The sequence below is a fragment of the Bos grunniens genome, chromosome 20, assembly GCF_055505025.1.
Source record: "Bos grunniens cultivar Pamir isolate PY7600 chromosome 20, Bosgru_T2T1.0, whole genome shotgun sequence".
In the NCBI taxonomy this organism is placed as follows: domain Eukaryota; kingdom Metazoa; phylum Chordata; class Mammalia; order Artiodactyla; family Bovidae; genus Bos; species Bos grunniens.
This window is the reverse complement of record NC_141184.1, coordinates 34,618,917-34,636,316: the sequence shown is the minus strand read 5'-3', so window position 1 is coordinate 34,636,316 and position 17,400 is coordinate 34,618,917. Positions and strand designations below refer to the sequence as shown.

Here is a 17,400-nt window from a genome sequence, read left to right as displayed (position 1 = left end):
AATACACACAAATATTGATTTGTTACACTGAACTCCTGAAACTAATATAAATGAATACAAAATGAATAACTGATATTTTAACTTTGTAAAGAATATAAAAATATTTCCCAGTCTACTTTAAAACTAAGTAAGTTTAATTTTTGAGAAAACAAATTCTTCAGATAAATATAATCTTTCATTAAATCTTTTACTATGCTTGAAGAACAAATCATTATCTATACATTACAGACTAAGAGTACAAAATTTTGTAAAAGAGGAGCCTGATAAGGAGGGAAGAGGATTTTTTTGGAACTGTATTTGCATAGTAATCATGCAGTAGTTTAGGAGGTGACTGCTGGATCATAAAGATCATGGGAAGCCAATCTTGATGTTGTCACTATTGTGTGAAGTATTATTAAGGAAAAACATTTCTGTTATTCCATTAGTGCAATGAGACTACTTGGCAACAGACAGCTCACAGGAAAGACAATCCATAGAAGTTATTATGAAGCCTGCAACAATGAGATTCTGCACTTATTAACAATTAATGTGTTAACAGACACAGAGAATAGATTTGTGGTTGCCACGGGGGAGAGGTGGTAGGGGAGGGAAGGATTGGGAGTTTGGGATTGTCAGTTGCAAGCTATTAATATAGGACGTATAAAGAACAAGGTATAGCACCAGGAACCATTTTCAATATCCTGTGATAAACCATAATGGAAAAGAATGTTTACAGATGTGTAACTGAATCACTCTGTTGTACAGCAGAAAGTAACACAACATTGTAAATCAACTATATTTTAATAAAATAAACCAAAAAAAAACCCCCAACAATTACTGTGTTAAAACCATGGCTTAACTCTTTCAATCAATGTAAATGACTAAAGGAAATGTTAAAGAAAAATTTAGTGTATTTCTGTATTTAAATACTTTAAATATTTGAGACAATGAAAAAATAAACAGTGACAAAAAAATCTAGGACTGTGTCACTTTGAATGCAAAAATATGATTTTTCTTTAGAATAATTTGCAGAATATGCCTTTGATTCAAGCCTTGTCATTTTTTAAAGAAATAATTCTGTCAGATTCTCAGAAAGAAACAATGAATTGTCTTTTCATCATTACTTACTTTATATAAACTTTGCAATTTACCTTTAAAACTTTAATTTCAAACATGAAATAGTAAGTAAATTTATAAATTTTACTTTAGTGAGATACCTTATCCATTATACCCATTGCTTTAATTTTAGCAGATTCACTGCCAAGTTCATTAAGCTGATGTTTTCCTAAGAGCAGTTCCTGAGGAATTTCATCATCATCACCTGAAAAACCAATTCAAACATACATAGTTTAGGTAAAATAAATAGCTCAAAATAGTTAGCTTTAGTTAATAAAATTTCTGCATATATACAAACAGATGTAAACAAACAAAAATAATATCCTAGGAGGCCTCCATAAACCTCAAGCAAACCCTGAATAAAAGAGGACAAAGATTACAATTAGACTTCTGACTAAGATGGGAAGAGGAGATAGATATCTTATCTTTACTACTTTATGACCCTTCTCAAGCAAACTTTCTGCCCCAGCAGGCTGACCTGTATGGACTACATCAACAGTCTCCCATGCCCTCTGGCTTCTGTTTGGGTTCAGCCAGTGGGATGCCCTGTCAGAAGATCAAAGAGAAGGAGAGTGAGGTCAGGGTATTTCTATTCCTGACTCCTTCCTTGCAAGGTCTCCTCAAGCTGCTCATGTCCTCTGACCAAAAGAACACTTGTTTTTACAGGGCAACTTATTCTAAAACTTTTTCTTTTCCTATTTATTGACTGAGTTCTACTGACTTCTGTTTACCCTTGCTCCTTTGGGTACAGGGGTGGTAACAGTTCCAAGTCTGTTAACTTTGGGTTTCCGCTCTATTCTGCCCCTATCTTTGTAATCTTGGTCTCTTTGTAAGTAACTACTCAAATTATTTTAATTTGAGAATGCCATATGACTTCTTGTTGGTATCTTAAATGACATGGAAGACAGTTTTCCAGCACACAATTCTAAAGTTTTGGAAATGATGAAGTGGATATTCTAAGTAATCAGGGAAAGAATTAATGATACTTACACAAGTAACTGTCACAAATACTTTTAAAATAAAGGTAATATACCTTTTAATGCATTTTTAAACAGATGTACTCATACTAGAATTATTGTACTCCATCTAGCTTTTGTATAAATTAGGCACTAGTGTTTGTATCTACTGAAAGTGGAATAAAATTGTTGAGAGCAGCTCTAAACAATGTAAGCAGCTTTTAAAAAAAATAAACCTAACATTTTTACATCTGTAGGTATGACCCATATATATTATTATAAATTTAACACAACATTACATTAACCCTATTGTATTCTAATTGCTTTACAATTTTGTTTCCCACACTGGATACGGAATATGTATGTAATACATACGTAAAGCCTGGGGCTGGGGTATTTATGTGTGCATCTCTAGCACTTAACATACTACTGACAACCAGTAATTATTCAATAAATACTGTCTTTTAGAATAAATTAGGTAGGTTCTCATTTCTGCATCTTTGCTCGTATTAGTACCCTTCTTCTCTAGGACCTACTCAAGTTTCATCTGCATAAAGGCTTCCCTAATCTACTATGGTAGCTGTACTCTCAGGACTCTTAAAACACTATCAGTACTAAACTAATTTAACACTTGAATTTTATACCAACATTTTCAGTTACTTGATAACACAGACTAGATTTGATGCCACACTAGGTTTCAACTTCTTAAGAGCACATATCATCCCTCTGAATCTACTAGAATAACTGGCAGAAATCTTAACACACAGGTAAGTAAATACATTTTAAATTGAGTTTATATTTAGAGGTAAATAAATATATTTTAAATGATTTTACCAAATGCAGTAAAATCCATATCTTCTAAGTTATCCAAAATATTCTCTATTGAGGCTGTGAATCTCTTAAAAGTTGAAGAATCCATCATTTCTGCAAAGGAAGAAAAAAATCCAAAACTTAATCATCCACACTCCAAGTAGAAAACTGAAATTGATGACTATGAATAAAGACAAACTAAAATGTTACCTTCGGGTGTTAGTTTTGGTTCATAAGCTTTCCGCTTCTTCTGTTTTTCTTTTTTCTTCATTTTTCTAGCGACTAAATGAACAAAAAGAAATACTGAAATGCAGTAATAACAACCTAAAATACTTCTATGTCTACTTTCTTCCTGAACATTAATTAAAAACTTGAATAATCACTGCTAATATACAAATTTTGTCTTCATTAAAAATTAGGAGTTGTTAATTAGCTCATAAAAAGGTATAAAAATTCTTCGAAGTTAAAACCTTAAATTTAACATCAGCTTAAGTAAGAAATCCATTGACACTGATGAATTACCCTCACTAAGGCTGGGAGGAGGAGAATAATCTTCCATGTCAGAATCTGATGGGCTTCGGTTTCGATAACGACCACCACCTGAACTTCTTCTTCCTTCATGAGAGTGGCCACTTCTCCTATGATCCCCAGAGCTTCTTCTGTCACGCTCTTCATATTCCCAAGCTTTATCATCATCTTTTTTATGTCGTTTCCTAGAGGCTAGAAGCAAATCCCCATGACAAATAATTTACCTCACTTAAAAGACTATTAAAACTTGTACTTTAAAAATGAACCACATGGGGCGGGGTGGGGGGGGGGCGGCGGCGGGATGGGGAGGTAGAATCTTCATTTGCGTGAGACTAGGAAATTCTGAGTCATTCTGATTAACCAGAAATATAAATTATGGTACAGAAATGGTATCACTTATTTTAGCATTTATCTAGATTTAGAAAATTTTACATGAACTTGGTTTGCTAATGAATATAGATAGGAATATTGTGGAAATTAAATCACACTGTTCATTTTAAAGAGATATTTGGTGAGTCAATAATATCTAAAACTCAGGATTAATTAAGGCATGTAAAACAAACTTTATCTAGAATTTGATAAAAACCAGAAACACTTTAAAACATTTGGATTGCTGGTGGGAAGTGGGGTTTGGAGGAAAAGTAAACTTTTGAGAAACCGTTACAGACTGTGGGTAACCATGTATACTATCAATTAACAGCCAAGTTAAGCCCACAACATAGCTATAAATTCAACAGAGTTGATAACCTAACATCACGAGCTACCAATACAAAGACACAATAAACCTATATAGTTGTAAATACCCACACACTGAATTCAGTTCTCCAACAATATACTTGCTTAAACCCAAAAAGACAGCTTTTAAGTTTATGCATGCTAGATAAGCATATTTATGTATGTTACCTTCAATCCCTTCCCCATCCTTCCAGAGGTATAAGCATTCTGCTAAAATCACCAGTACTGACAGGAGCCTCTAGGCAGAACTGGCAAACAGATTTCATCTGACACATCAACTCTGATCAACCAGTAGTAGCTGCCCAGAGCAGAATGTTGAGAATAATTCTGAGCCCTGAGACAAAGCACCATATTTCAGCAAGAAAGACTGATTAAAAATGTCTGTCCAGCGAGACTCGGAAGGAATACAAGTGAAAAATATTCAGCACATCTGTTCTAGGATATAACAATATCAAGTTAAAACCAGGATAGAGAACTGATGTGTTCTACATCCTGTGATCATACACTGGTTGTTGAAGTGACCACTTGTTGCTGACAGTGAATTACTTTCTAGTCTGTAGTCCTGAACCTGACTCCTTTGCTTATCTTGTGACTTGCTTCTATTTTAAATCCTAACTATGACCAATACCCAAGTTCTTCACAAGAAACTGTTGCTTGAGTCCCTAGTCCTCTACTTGGCTTATATTTAAGGATGCCAATCTTTGGTTCATGTACTCAATCTACACTTGTGCCAATGTCTTATGTGTGGATAAGCAATGTCTATGCATGCTCAGTTACTTCAAGTAGTGTCCGACTCTGTGACCCCATGGATTATAGCCCACCAGGCTCCTCTGTCCATGGGATTCTCCAGGCAAGAATACCAGAGTGGGCTGCTATGCTCTTCTCCAGGGGATGCTCCCGACCCAGGGATCGAACCCGTGTCTCTTATATCTCCTGTACTGGCAGGAGAGTTCTTTACCACTAGTGCCACCTGGGAAGCCTTTTGCTTATATATAGCATTCATTAAATATTTTTTCAAAAAGTACTGAAATACTTACTTTGAAGAATGATAATTAACAAGTGAGTTCATTCAGAAAGTAGTATTCTTTGATCTCAAATATGACTTATGAGTTTTTATATAATTTCATAAGAAATCTATTTCAAGCCTTCAATTCTATGAGTAGGAAATGCTTGAAAAACTTTATAGTTAGCAAGTAGATATAATATGCTGAAGGACAGGGAAGCCCGGTATGCAGCATTCCATGGGGTCACAAAGAGTTGGACATGACTAACTAAACAACAACAATAATATGCTGTATTGGTGGTAATTTTTATAGGTCTTGGAAATTTCTGTTTCACATCCATTAAACTAAGAAAGTTGGAAAAAAAAAAAAGAATGGCAAATTAAGGGGAAAAATTCAACTTCTATGAAACAGTGTATATAGAAACAAGGTTCTATCAAGACCCCAATTTATTATGATTAATCTGTCCATTCTTATATCATTTGTTATCTTGGAAAAAGTAGGGGAAGAACCCAGCATAACTCAATAGGGTGTGTAAAATACGACTTGGGCGTTTTCCATGCTCCCTTTCTAAATTTCACCTATGTGCCCCTTTAGCATCTTAGATCTCCCCTCCTTCTTCCCCCGCAACCAAGTTGACTTTATAATTGTACATGACTATCCATATCTGTGTGGCCCAACTTTTAAAGTTAACCCTTAATAGTTCCCCCTATCTTTCAACAAAATTATTTTCTTAGTTTTAGATTTTTAGGAAACCAATTTGATTGAACTGCAATAAAATTTTGTTTCATAAACATCTCTCTCCCTCAAAGCAGCATAATGGTTGCCACTTAAGTTCTCATAATAGTTTCACATTTTGTACTGTACTCCGTTTCACTAATTTTTTGCTATGGTATAATGATGACAATTTGACTGTTTATGACAGCTACGAATTGGAATTCTTTCATCACTCAAATCAGTGGCCACAGAGTCAACTTTTCTAGTTACTTGTATAGAAATAAACCCAAAAAACCAGGAAGCTATTCTAAGATCTCCTGAAAAACCCAGAGACACTCCCCTTTTCCCAAGCAGAAGTTGAAGCTCAGGTTCCCTAACTAATATTAGGTTCAATATCCTCAGACATATATATGAGATCCATGGCTTTTAAGATGAAATTATGTGCTCCCATGAGACAACATCTCTCATCACAGAAAGCAAAGAAGAGAACAGAGGCTGCAATGACAACAAACATGAGGCATGTGAGGCTCTGTCCTCTATTTTCCATTTGATGGGCTTTTCTGATTATGCTACCCTTTTTACTTGACTGTGAGGTAGCTTCAGAATTCTCACCAGCTTAGCAATGCAGGCAGCCACTCTCAATTAACTGGAGTTGAAGTGTGACTTGAAACCAGTCTGCAATTAAGGAACTCCTTAGTTACTCCCTTTAGAAATAGATGGGGTATTAGGGGAAGAGAGGGAAAGTGAAGCAGAGGTATGTATATTAAGGGCAGTGAGTTTCTGGGCCACCAGATCTCCTTTCTCCTCTCCCTTTCCAGACCATATGTTCCCATATAAACAAAATATTTAATTATAATAAAAACGTATTACCTTTAGCCATTGAAATATACTGCATATAAATACATCTCATTATAATACAATAACAATTATACATATAATTAAATGTCAGATTAATTTTGCTGCATTTTATTTCAATTTTAAAACTGTATTCAGAGTTGTTCAGTATTCATAGTCTACTGTTCATAGCTCAAGAGCTCACAATATTGAGAAGATCAGAGTAAATGAACATTGATCAAAAACTTTGGAGGTGAAGGGCTTCCATCAACAATAATACATTTAAAAATGGCAGCATGCATCTGTCCTTCCTGCCCTTGCTTGTCACACCTCAATCTACAGATACTAGGTGGAAAAGGTAGAACACACTGGTGGTCTTCCCACTTCTTTTGGTCATAATGACTAAGTCAGTTGGCACACAAGTGAAGATCTCCCATAGTCTGTTTCCACTGAATGCCGTTTAAGTCAAACAAGGTTGCTGACCCCTCTTGGCTAGGCTCAATTCTCTTGCTCCAGTAGAAGGAAGATAGGGATAAAAGAGAAGAACTTTTTCAGTGGACCAGTAGGAAGACAGGCGAGGAATAGCAAGTCTAGTGCAAAGACAGGTGATCACAGTGTTGTAGAGAGGTAGCTGTGTAGTGAAGAAGCCAGCTCTGGAAAACAGTGAAACAAGGGAGGAATTCCAGGACACAGCTGGGCAAAAAGGAGAAGCCAGGTCCAAACCACACAGATAATTGGCAATGTGGCTAATCCATTCATAATTTAGTGATAGTATGGTTTAAAATATTTCTTCATCTGGCTATCTCCTACGTGTCCTTCAAGACTCAACTCTAGTGTCACCTCTTCCAGTAAGCGCTCTCTGAACCCCAGTATAATTTTGATGCCAATCCAATTAATCCAATGTGCTCCCACAGCACCCTGGATTTACTATTATCATTGCTGTACGCCTCACTGTACTTTAACTGTTTACATATTTCCCCCATTAGACTGAAGATTCTTCAAAGGTGGGGTCACATACTTGCTATATTTTTATTCTCACTGCCTAAGATATAGTGGGAGCTCAATAAATGTTTGCTAAATGCATATAGAAACATACCTGTGTTACCTGACACTTATTATAACTCATTAAAAAATTCTTTTCTTGGTGCCAACTGATCTCATCTTTCACACATATTTTAAGTATAAAGTAAAAACTTGCTATACTATTTATTAAGATCACTATTCTCTTGCTAACCCAAAAAATTATAAAGGAAACAAATACATCAATCTGCTTTTTAATTCTAAAGTAATAATAAACTCATGTGATACTTACATTCAAAAGTTTCATCACTATCATTATCTTCATCTGAACTGATTTCAGCATATTTTGGTTTTTCATTAACTGTGCTACGCTTGCGTTTATTCATTTTCACACGTTCACAAAGTGGCATGGTGGATTCAATTTCTGCCAGGAGTTCAGGGGGTAATTCTTTTAACACTGATTGATCTATACTACCTATTAATAAAAGGTAAGAAAAAACATAAATCTGAAGATAAAAGGGAAATTTTAACTGTTAAAACACAAAATGAAATATTATGTAAGTTTTCTAAGTTATATTTGTATTTTAACAAAACACATTCATATTTATAATTAGTCTTAACCCTAAACTGATAATGCAGTTTTTATACATATTATCGTCATAAACAACTTTAAAAACAGATTCTTGCTATCATAGCAATAGAGGGTAGTTATATTATCAATTTTTGATATAATTAGTGCCTTCGTTTCTCTGCATTGACTGAGACCCACTTGCATTTTCAGGTGTATCTGTAGTAGGGTGTATACCTCACATTCTTGGTAGCACTCAAATTTGTTTTAGAGTTCTGGAGCAGTTAGTTTGAAAGTGATTACATCCCTCAATATAAATGTTAAGAGTTGGAGAGGATACCTGTCACCTCATTCTCTTCTATATGATCCTGGTGGTTGTGTATGGTGTCTGGGACAAGATTTCATATGCTTTTACCTATCTTTGTCTATGAGAGGCACAGTAATACCTTTACTATTACAGAAAATTTCCTCAAACAGCTAAACCAAAATATGTGTTTAACTGAAGATAACAGGAACATGAAAGGCAAGATAAATAGAAAAAAGCATTTTAAAATATAAATGTCAACTGAAAAGGGTAAATTCAAATCTGTTATGAAATAAACTCATATTTTTCCATGAAAGAATACAGAATACAATACTATTAGAACTATTAACATAATATTTACTATTTAATCCTACACACATATACACAAACATACAAATAGCTGCTAAGAAGAAATCAATCCTTAACATCCTGTTGAGAGCTTAAAAATAAAGTAGAACTAGCAAAAGTTATTTACTCAGGATAATTTGTCCTTGATGACTACTGAAGATGACAATTTTAACTTACTTTACTTACCCATGTAAATCTTTGACTGGAAGTATAAAAATGATGTCTTACCTAAATTTTAAGAACTGGGAGTGAAGAGTACCTTAGTGGTTTACAGCAGTAATATTAGTAACTATAATCAACATTAAGACCATAACATTCAAATGATAATAGTGCTTATGTAAAGATTAAATATAAATAATCCCAAAAATAAATAGGTACTGGTTAAGACAATTTAAACATCACAAGAATATACAACACTAATAATTTAAGATGACGAGACATAAACTATCAGTCTCAAATGACAAATAATCCTTTTATTCATCATGAAGAAGGAGTTATTTCGGTAACTGATTAACCTCTATTCGTCCAAATACACGAATAACAACAATTTACCCAACAAAGATATAAAACTCATGATGAGTAAAATCCCAAAGACTTCATTGCTTAGAATTGTGACATACTAATGTTGAACTTTATCTATATATGTCATTTTCAAATCATGTAATATTCCCTTGCTCTTTCTTAATTTAACTGTATTGTATCAGTGAGGTTCACTTTCTAGAATATTAGTAGAGGTAAAAAAAAAATCAATTTCAGTTTTGGATCATCATTATCTTCAGTGCCAAGGTGAACATACTCTTCATCTCATTTACAAATTCTTAATGCTCTTAACACCTCCAACTAAATATGTGGTTTTTTGATGGAAGGATCATGTCTTCTAGTATATACTTTCCCCTTTCTACATCTATAATATTAAGTATGTATATGAAATGGTCAGTTAAGTGATTTCTGCCTCTGTGGTTCACAATTTCTTATGTTCACTTACAGATGTACCACCTGTATAGTTTCAGAATTGCTGTATTTTATACAAATGAAGATAGCTCCAAATTTTTTAAAGATGGAAATTCTTTCTTTTTGTATTACATGAAACATTGTAACTTTTTGGGATTTATAAATACGGATAATCCAAAAAGTATCTAGCTTTTAGTTCACCATGAGATTTTCTTTTTTTTTTTTTCACTATGAGATTTTCTGAAGAAGCAGATTTGCCTGTTATGTTCTACTTAAGATTAAAATTTCCATTCATAAAGATATGCTGACTTGATAAAATATCATAGAATTATTCTTCAGATAAATATACAATAAATAATCAAGGGTTAAGATATATATGGGTACTTGCTCTCTCTTTACAAAGGTTCATTATATCCCAAGAACAGGGACTTTGCTCTCTTCATTTTTTCTTTAAAAAAAAAAAAAATCACAATAGCCAAACATGGAAAATTTATACCTTATATCTGATAAAGCAGGTAACAAAGATTATCATTGTATTTTACCATTTCTAATTCCTTAAATTAAAAATAATACTATCAGATTTAAGAGCTCTACTATTCTGTACATCATTTTAACTTCTGCATAAAGCTGAAAGTTACAGCAACACAATTTAAAGACTTCGTGTTTCATTTCTAAAGATCATCCAACTAAAAAAAGAAAGATCCAGCAATGGTTAATGTCTCTCAATGTACTGTCCTCCAAAAGTGGACCTCCTCATTTTGAACAGATATATCTATTTCACAGATTTATGTATTTTCTGTATTTCTTCGTTTTCATCAAATACTTTATAAATGGACTCAGCAAGGCCCCTTGATTATGTAGGGTAAGCAATAAAATGCTTGACATTACTACGTCAGAATCTTTAACACACTGAAAACTGGATAACTGACTCAGTTTCAACAGAAATGAATAAACAGTGAGTACTGTAAATGATCACTAGAACATATTTGGTTATGATCATTTACCTGAATTAGAAAACCATCCTTTAAATAATGCAAAAACAATGTTTCACTGGCTACATCTTAATATGTTGATGATTTTACAGACTATTGTTGTTTGTTGAGTTATTTATTCTTAAAACCCTGAGACTGCAGATGCTTTATGATCATCTTTCTCACCTCTTTTCTCTCATGCCAACTACTTTATGCTTTAAATTAGGTTATTTGAATCACCACAAAATTTTAAGTTACTGGCTTGAGGGATAGTGCCAGGTAGTTAATTTGGTGAGGTACCACACTTCTGTAGATGGATATTCCATTGGATATAGTGCAACTTTATTTTCTGGCTCTATTAAAGCTAAAGAATAAATTTACTTCTAGGTGTGCTACATTTTAGCAATCTTGAATTCCTAGTATAAATCACTCACACTAAGACACTTACTGGATTACTAAAATGAGAAGTTATCAAATGATTAAAAGTCCCCAAAAGTCACTAATAACTAACACTGTGTTATGTATGTTTTTTTAAAATGGAGAAACAATCCTGAGATTAAAATAAACAACCTCAATCAATGGACTCTTTAGGATTGGAATTTCAGAGAATGGAAGCCGGTTACATGTAGAAACAAACCAGGAAACTCACATAAACCTCCAAATTTTATGTCATAAAAAACATTTTAGGTAGGCAAAATGTAGCTCCAGTAACCTACCAATATTACAGAGGAGTACCATAAAAACTGATGCTGTGAAAGTGCTGCACTTAATATGTCAGCAAATTTGGAAAACTCAGCAGTGGCCACAGGACTGGAAAAGGTCAGTTTTCATTCCAATTCCAAAGAAAGGCAATGCCAAAGAATGCTCAAACTACCACACAATTGCACTCATCTCACACGCTAGTAAAGTAATGCTCAAAATTCTCCAAGCCAGGCTTCAGCAATAAGTGAACTGTGAACTTCCAGATGTTCAAGCTGGTTTTAGGCAAGGCAGAGGAACCAGAGATCAAACTGCCAACATCTGCTGGATCATCGAAAAAGCAAGTGAGTTCCAGAAAAACATCTATTTCTGCTTTATTGACTATGCCAAAGCCTTGACTGTGGATGACAATAAACTGTGGAAAATTCTGAAAGAGATGGGAATACCAGACCACCTGACCTGCCTCTTGAGAAACCTATATGCAGGTCAGGAAGCAACAGTTAGAACTGGACATGGAACAATAGACTGGTTCCAAATAGGAAAAGGGGTACGTCAAGGCTGTATACTGTCACCCTGCTTATTTAACTTATATGCAGAATACATCATGAGAAACGCTGGGCTAGAGGAAGCACAAGCTGGAATCAAGATTGCCAGGAGAAGTATCAATAACCTCAGATATGCAGATGACACCACCTGTATGGCAGAAAGTGAAAAAGAACTAAAGAGCCTCTTGATGAAAGCGAAAGAGGAGAATGAAAAAGTTGGCTTCAAGCTCAACATTCAGAAAACTAGGATCATGGCATCCAGTCCCATCACTTCATGGCAAATAGATGGGGAAACAGTGGTAACAGTGGCTGACTATATTTTCTTGGGCTCCAAAATCACTGCAGATGGTGATTGCAGCCATGAAATTAAAAGACACTTACTCCTTGGAAGGAAAGTTATGACCAACCTAGACAGCATATTCAAAAGCAGAGACATTACTTTGCCAACAAAGGCCTGTCTAGTAAAAGCTATGGTTTTTCCAGTAGTCATGTATGGATGTGAGAGTTGGGACTATAAAGAAAGCTGAGAGCCAAAGAATGGATGCTTTTGAACTGTGGTGTTGGAGAAGACTCTTGAGAGTCCCTTGGACTGCAAGGAGATCAAACCAGTCTATCCTAAAGCAGATCAGTCCTGGATGTTCATTGGAAGGACTGATGTTGAAGCTGAAACTCCAATACTTTGGACACCTGATGCGAAGAGCTGACTGATTTGAAAAGACCCTGATGTTGGGAAAGATTGAGGGCAGGAGGAGAAGGGGATAACAGAGGATGAGATGGTTGAATGGCATCACCGACTCAATGGACATGGGTTTGGTGATGGACAGGGAGGCCTTGTGTTCTGCAGTTCACAGGGTCACAGAGAGTCGGACATGACTGAGCGACTGAAATGAACTGAACCATAAATGGATCTTTTACTTCAATCAGGGGTAAAAAGAAGAAAAAGAAAAAAAAAGTAAAAGTTGAGCAGTGCAGGCTGTCACTCTGCCCCTCTTGGAATCCTGTAGTTAATATGGTTTGAAGACGTATTTTTTTGGTGCAAATGGTTTCTAAATGCAAGCCAACTTCTTAATTTGAAACCACCACTGATAGAAAATACATCCAAAGAGTATGAAATGCTGATGACATATCCCTGAAAAAAGTTAACACTTGGGCCGTAGAAACAAAGGGAGGCAATGAATGTGAAGAGAAGCTAGAAAAATGTGGGGTTCAACTATGAGACCAGGACATGAAATGTTCCTTCCAGAGGCAGCTGCAAGGTTACCTAACCTGATGCAGAAGAGGGGTAAAGATAAAAATTGTGTGCTAGGAACCAAAATTTAAAGCGAATGTAGGGGCACTGATGAGGAAAAGTTTTGTGGTCACAGTTGACCTTAGAGGAAGAACTTATTTTATTAATTATTTGGAGAGAGTAACAGCAAACTAGGAGAAAGACACTACTGAAGGGTTTGCTTTTTTTAATGATTTAGGATAAAAAGTATGAGATAATCAGGTCTAAAGTTGTCATAATTTTGGTAAAGAGGCAGAAATCCCAAGCATTAGCTAGAAACTTGTTCAGGATTACAAAATTAAAAAAAAAAATAATATATATATATATATGAAGAAAGACCATTCATTTGTGACTGTGGGGGTCATCAGGGTCAAATCTGAAGCTATTCTCTTTCTGATGGTATTTGAGAAGACCATCCTGAAACTAATGTGAATTGTTATATAATCACTACATAAAGACTGTGTTAAACTAATTACTGGCAAGTCTCCCTTTAAATTTTAGCTGGCAATTTTCAAGTTGCCTATTGTGACCCATAAGCAAGTTGTTGAGTCAGTTTTGTAGCTCTTAACTAGCAGTGTGCTTAAAATGAAAGAGAAAACGTGCCAGTAGTAAAGGTAGATGTTATTATGTGTATGTATGAGTGTATTAGATCACAACATGCATTTTTTTTCTTGCCTTAGTTCACAATCAAAGGAGTTTGAAAGTTTTTAAACTATAAAAACAGGAAAAAATACAGATGGAAAGGGTTCTTCTAAGTTAATCTACCCAGTTTTTTTTGGCCATGCTACAGCTTGTGGGATTTTAGTTCCCTGACCAGAGATCAAACCTATGCCCCCTGCAGTGGAAGCATGGAGTCCTAACCACTGGACTGCTCAGGAATTCCTAGCCCATCGTTTCTTAAAACTATAGGTTCAGTGAAAAATAAACAATAATTTGAATAATATACTCAAATTAAATTGATTTTACCCATTCTAAGTTGATACAATATTCACTATCTTGTATCAGAGAGCTTAATTATCTATGTTTATAAGTCTGATATAAAAGTAGCCCATGTTACTGTTTTGAAGCCACGTTACAATAAAATCTTGGATTACTCAGAAATTACATTTATTTTTATGTAAATATTTCTAAAATGCACCATGAAAGTGAAAGTCGCTAAGTCATGTCCAACTCTCTGCGACCCCATGGACTATACATACAGGCCATGGAATTCTCCAGGCCAGAATACTGGAGTGGGTAGTTTTTCCCTTCTCCAGGGGATCTTCCCAATCCAGGTCTCCTGCATTGCAGGCAGATTCTTTACCAGCTGAGCCATCAGGGAAGCCCAAGTATACTGGAGTGTAGCCTATTCCTTCTTCAGCGGATCTTCCCGACTCAGGAATTGAATCCAGGTATCCTGCATTGCAGATGGATTTTTTTATCAACCGAGATATCGGGGAAGCATCATATCCATCATTTTTTAACAAGATAACTTTGACTCATGATCGCTATTGAAAAGATCAAGTTTTCTACTACATTTATATGGCAATGCCTTTAGGAGTTAACTGCTATGCATAAGGCTGTTTTAAAATAATATAAAATGATTTATGCTTTCCTTCTGAATTCTTTACGTGTGCTTGCAATTAGTTGAAAGGTGGACACTCAGATTCTGCTAATAGTATAGAATATATAACACAGAAAACTGTTCAAATCCTTCAATCCATTTATACGACTCTTGGAAATTTATTCCAAGGAAATTTGTATATAACACAACAAAAAGCTCTATGAAGAAAGATGTTTAGATCACTTTTATCTATTGTAACATTAAAATGTCCAACAATAGGGGACCACAGTAAATCACATTAGATATAATTATGAATGATGCTAGTACAGAGAGATAGTGAATGTAAAGAAAAGAGAATGCAAAATGACAATTATACACACTACGTTTGTAAAAGATAATTGTACCAGGAGTTGAACAAAACAAATGCTAACATTATACTAACTTAAGAGGTGAATTTTCCTAAAGAAATAGAAGCTACATTTTATGGAAACAAGAAAAAGGTCAATGATTATTTGTGAGCGGTTAGAAGATATTTCATGCACACAGTAGGTTTTCACAGCAATGTGGTGGAGTGAGGTGGAGGATGGAGGACAGGAGCCGAGAACTAGGAGTTGGAGGCCATTTAGGAGCATTCCAGCTGTGTCTGCTCTGGACAGAGCATGATATTCAATAGGGAGAAAAAGTAGGTAAGGTTCAGATGTAACAGTCTTTTTAAGGAGGGAGAGAATCAGAATGTACTTTAGAAAAGTTACTGTAGCAGTGATTTGTGGGATGGCCTGGAAGGTGAAAGACACTAGAAAGAAAATCTTCTAAGAGATAGTTACTATGTCTATGTCAAAGGTACCTTCAAACTATGGTGTTGGATAAGACACCTGAGAGTCCCTTGGACAGCAAGGAGATCAAACCAGTCAATCCTAAAGGAAATCAATCCTGAATATTCACTGGAAGGACTGATGCTGAAGCTGAAGGTCCCAACAGTTTGGCCACCTGGTACAAAGAGCCAACTCATTGGAAGACCCTGAAGCTGGGAAAGACTGAAGGCAGAAAAAGGGGCTAACAGAGGATTAGATGGTTGGATGGCATCACCGACTCAAACATGAGTTTGAGTAAGCTCCAGGAGTTGAAGGACAGGAAAGCCTGGTGTGCTGCAGTCCACGGGGTCGCAAAGAGTCAGACATGACTGAGCGATTGAACAACAACCATGTGAAAGGTAAGAGAGAAGAGAAAGTAGATGCTATGAATTTAACCATTTTTGAAAAGTGATACTGGTATACACTTAGCAAACCAAACTTCAGAATAGAATATTTAGTTCAAAACAACTATTTAACATGTTTAAGATCATGAAGAAACCAGAAAATATGGAATCGAGCAAAACAAAATTCACACATTGATATCTGAATCAATCTGATCAGGTTATTAGTTACTCAACTAATTACTATTACATTAGGCTAAATATGTAGAGAATTAGCAACATTTATTTTATAGCATTCTACAAAGACATTTTCTAACACACTAGAAATGACATATTTTCTGATTATGTTATTACTATCAATGGCTGTAAAACAATTTTTAATTTTAACTAATCTACGCTCACCTTACTTCTTCCACATCGTTCTCTTAATTAGCCAAATGTTTAACTTCTTTAAACTTATAGTGCTTTTTCCTACTGCCCTTGCGCTAAATACACATGTGAATCATATTCCTTGGGATTTACAGAGCACCTTTTTTTTAAAGAGTATTACACTGTCACTACATCTTTAGTTATCCATATTCTCCATAAGACCATAATCTTGATAAAGCCGTAAGACTGTGTTGCAGTTGCAGAATCTAGCTGAGTGCATGGGATGTTGAAGACGGCCATAAATATTTACTGATGATCGGAGAAGGCAATGGCACCCCACTCCAGTACTCTTGCTTGGAAAATCCCATGGATGGAGGAGCCTGGTAGGCTGCAGTCCATGGGGTCGCTAGGCGCCGGACACGACTGAGCGACTTCACTTTCACTTTTCACTTTCATGCATTGGAGAAGGAAATGGCAACCCACTCCAGTGTTCTTGCCTGGAGAATCCCAGGGACGGAGGAGCCTGGTAGGCTGCTGTGTATGGGGTCACACAGAGTTGGACACGATTGAAGCGACTTAGCAGGAGCAGCAGCAGTGTAATCATTAGAATAAGTTTGTGGTCTTCCCAGAAATTTTTCCAGCTGAAAATTCTTTTTTATATCCTGAAAGCAGTTGTCAGTTGCTCTATTTGACAATTATAGAGAAGCTACCCACAAAAAGAAGAGACTGAAGAGAAGATTTCATAATTGACTTGCAACAAGTGTAAAATATTTAAAGGTAATTTCAGTCTGTACACACTTGTTAAATGTTTTAAATATATCAATTATATATTAATATATTAATAATTTATGTATAATTCTACTACATAAAAATACAAATATTAAATATCCTGGCAAAAATACTGTACTTAGCTAATGTCATATTACATTTATAAATCTTAGACAAAA

General features: G+C 35.2%; 1 protein-coding gene across 5 annotated transcripts in view; it reads right to left on the bottom strand.

The window, feature by feature from the left end:
* Positions 1-17,400, bottom strand: part of NIPBL (NIPBL cohesin loading factor) — a 206,111-nt gene that overhangs the window by 60,879 nt on the left and 127,832 nt on the right. For all 5 annotated transcript variants that reach the window (XM_086361456.1, XM_086361454.1, XM_086361457.1 and 2 more), the window contains 5 exons: positions 7,989-8,171; positions 3,384-3,581; positions 3,072-3,143; positions 2,886-2,975; positions 1,197-1,300 (listed from right to left, as the gene is read on the bottom strand). In XM_086361456.1, coding sequence (XP_086217582.1) covers positions 1,197-1,300; positions 2,886-2,975; positions 3,072-3,143; positions 3,384-3,581; positions 7,989-8,171 — 647 coding nt within the window. The remainder of the gene's footprint in view (positions 1-1,196; positions 1,301-2,885; positions 2,976-3,071; positions 3,144-3,383; positions 3,582-7,988; positions 8,172-17,400) is intronic.